Source organism: Triticum urartu, chromosome 4 (assembly GCF_003073215.2).
Source record: "Triticum urartu cultivar G1812 chromosome 4, Tu2.1, whole genome shotgun sequence".
Taxonomy (NCBI): Eukaryota; Viridiplantae; Streptophyta; class Magnoliopsida; order Poales; family Poaceae; genus Triticum; species Triticum urartu.
This window is the reverse complement of record NC_053025.1, coordinates 485,258,803-485,261,126: the sequence shown is the minus strand read 5'-3', so window position 1 is coordinate 485,261,126 and position 2,324 is coordinate 485,258,803. Positions and strand designations below refer to the sequence as shown.

The window sequence follows — 2,324 nt, the reverse complement described above, 5'->3', positions numbered from 1 at the left end:
GGTTGTAGCGGTCATGTTTCCCCAATTCGTGTTCTGTGCGTAGTGGTTTCATCTGGACTGCGATTGTATCTAACGCGATGGGGGAAACAGATTTACTGAACCCGCGTAACGTGTATGCGAACGTTGAATTGCTGGGAAGGAAACTGTTCCGGGAACAGACAGTCTCTAACACTGAACTGGCTGAACTGAACACGAAACAAGGTTGTAGCTATGTAATTAGGTCCCCAAGCTTTTGCACACGCAACAATTTATGACCACATGTCTTCGACGCTGTAAAGTGTAAACTGATGGTGGATTGTTGCATGCTTGAAATCAAGCTGTCGCAGTGATCGGAGCTTCTATGGTCAGGTTAGATATTTGTATGATCTATTGGCGCTATGCGGTAGTATGTTGCGAAGCCATGATACATTTGGAAATGTAGTTACGTGCTACTTATCTGAGAGTTTTCTATACGAGTCCTCTGGTGGGTATTGATTCGTTTGCCTGTCTGTTTTGCAGATGTCGTATTCGAGGTACAGGAGTCGTTCAAGGTAAATAACATTTATCGTCAGAAATGCTAATATTATGTTTGTGTCCATGTTCTATGTTTTGGAGTCTAGGCATTTCTGGCTCTAATTTTAGGGAGTAATTGATAGTGATATCCATGTAATGTGTTAGGAGTGTGGACTCGAGTGATGTTGAGAACCCTGGGAACAATCTCTTCGTGACTGGTTTATCATCTCGTCTAACTGATCAAGATCTGGAGAAGCATTTCTCTACAGAGGGAGAGGTAATCTTTATGGAAATGTTTGCTGAGGAAAATAGTGTACGCATATGAGAAGATTGCTAACAATTCCACTTATTTATCTTGCTGGCTGTGCCACAGGTGATTGATGCAAGTATAGTACTTGATCCATGGACAAGGGAATCACGTGGATTTGGGTTTGTCACCATGGCTACTCTTAAGGAGGCAGAACGCTGCATCAAATATCTCGACCGTTCAGTGCTGGAAGGTCGTGTCATTACTGTTGAGAAGGTATTGCCAAAAGAATGTTAACTCTCTGATATTTGTCCATTCTCCTTCTCCTTCTATATGGAGTGGAATTATTATGTACAGATTAGCCTTCCAAGCTAAATATTTGAATGTTCTTCTTGTTTGAAGATTTTGTTGACAGCAGCAGGTTGATGCCCGCAGCTGTTTGGCATCAATTCAAAAGATACACAACCTAAGATCGAAACAATGCTACCTCAACCAAAGGGTCGTACGCCCACCATTATTGTTTTTCCTTACCATTTATGTTCTTCAGATCCCCAATAATTTATTCGGTCTTGCTTTTGACATAAAACACAAGTACTGATTTTGAGCCCCTTCTCCACCACAGGCAAAGCGAAGACGAGGTCGAACCCCAACACCGGGAAGGTATCTGGGCGCCAAATCATCGCGTGGTAAGTTATTGTGTCATGATTTATCTTCGATACCTTAGTACCATGAATTGTGTGCTGGAAAGTGTGCACCGCTGACACCTCATATAACATCTGATTGTTGACATTTGATTATATGGTGATACCAGGAAGGAGGTATTCCCGAAGCAGGTCACCTGTTAGGAGAGACCGTTACAGCTCACGCTACTCGCCTGAGCGAGAACGCTCTTATTCTCCTTATCGCAGAGGACGATCATACTCTCGTCGTGACAGGCGTAGATCATACACTCCTTCCGACAGGTCGGAGTCTCCCTACGACAGGCGAAGGTCCTACTCACCGTACGACAGGCGCATGTCTTACTCACCCCACCATGGTCACCGCCACCGTTCAAGATCTCCATACCGTTACAGTAGGCGGAGGTCGCGCTCCCACGACCGTTCTGTTTCAGCATACTACAGCAGGCGCTATTCTCCAAGGAGCAGAAGACGGAGCTACTCTCGCAGCATATCGCCACGCAGGAGCTACTCCCGCAGCTGCTCCCCGGCGTCAGAAGAATCAAGGAGCTGTTCTCCGCGGAAAGGACGCGCCGGAAGCAAGGCATCGCGCAGCAGGTCACCTGGGAAGAGGCGTTCCAGAGAAAGCTATGCTCACAGCCGCAGTTCATGCTCGAGGTCCGTCTCCAGGGAGCGCTCAACCTCAGCAAGCACCTGATGTTTTACGAAGCGCCAGGCCACCGTATTTCCGTTGTGATGTTGGAATTTTAGTTACTTTGCATGTTTGTAAACAGTGTGGATGGTATGATCGTGCACCTAGTGAAGCAGCTGTATTTCGTCATGGTTCTGGACTTGCATGCCATATGTATGCTATATGCTGTACTGGATACTTCTGTGTCTGTTTTCAGTCTGGTTGGCAGTTTACATCA

The 2,324-nt window shown here is 46.0% G+C and overlaps 1 protein-coding gene across 3 annotated transcripts; it reads left to right on the top strand.

Moving 5' to 3' along the window:
- Window positions 1-36: 36 nt before the first annotated feature.
- On the top strand, window positions 37-2,324 carry LOC125552193 (serine/arginine-rich splicing factor SR45a-like). 3 transcript variants are annotated; one of them, XR_007303469.1, is made up of 6 exons: window positions 39-530; window positions 658-769; window positions 866-1,015; window positions 1,142-1,238; window positions 1,362-1,425; window positions 1,551-1,732. XR_007303469.1 is itself a non-coding variant. In XM_048715676.1 (5 exons), exons 1-5 carry the CDS (start codon window positions 499-501, stop codon window positions 2,111-2,113), a joined length of 921 nt encoding a protein of 306 aa, XP_048571633.1. In that variant the 5' UTR covers window positions 37-498; the 3' UTR covers window positions 2,114-2,324. The 3 variants fall into 3 exon arrangements, 1 of the variants encoding a protein (XP_048571633.1); XM_048715676.1 differs by lacking the exon at window positions 1,142-1,238 and having other exon boundaries at window positions 37-530; window positions 1,551-2,324; XR_007303468.1 differs by having other exon boundaries at window positions 1,142-1,425.

Coding starts and splice junctions, on each gene's coding strand:
- LOC125552193 (XM_048715676.1), top strand. CDS start 499: ATGTCGTATTCGAGGTACAGGAGTCGTTCAAG. Junction 531..657: donor AGGTACAGGAGTCGTTCAAG/GTAAATAACATT, acceptor GTAATGTGTTAG/GAGTGTGGACTCGAGTGATG. Junction 1,426..1,550: donor GGGCGCCAAATCATCGCGTG/GTAAGTTATTGT, acceptor TGGTGATACCAG/GAAGGAGGTATTCCCGAAGC.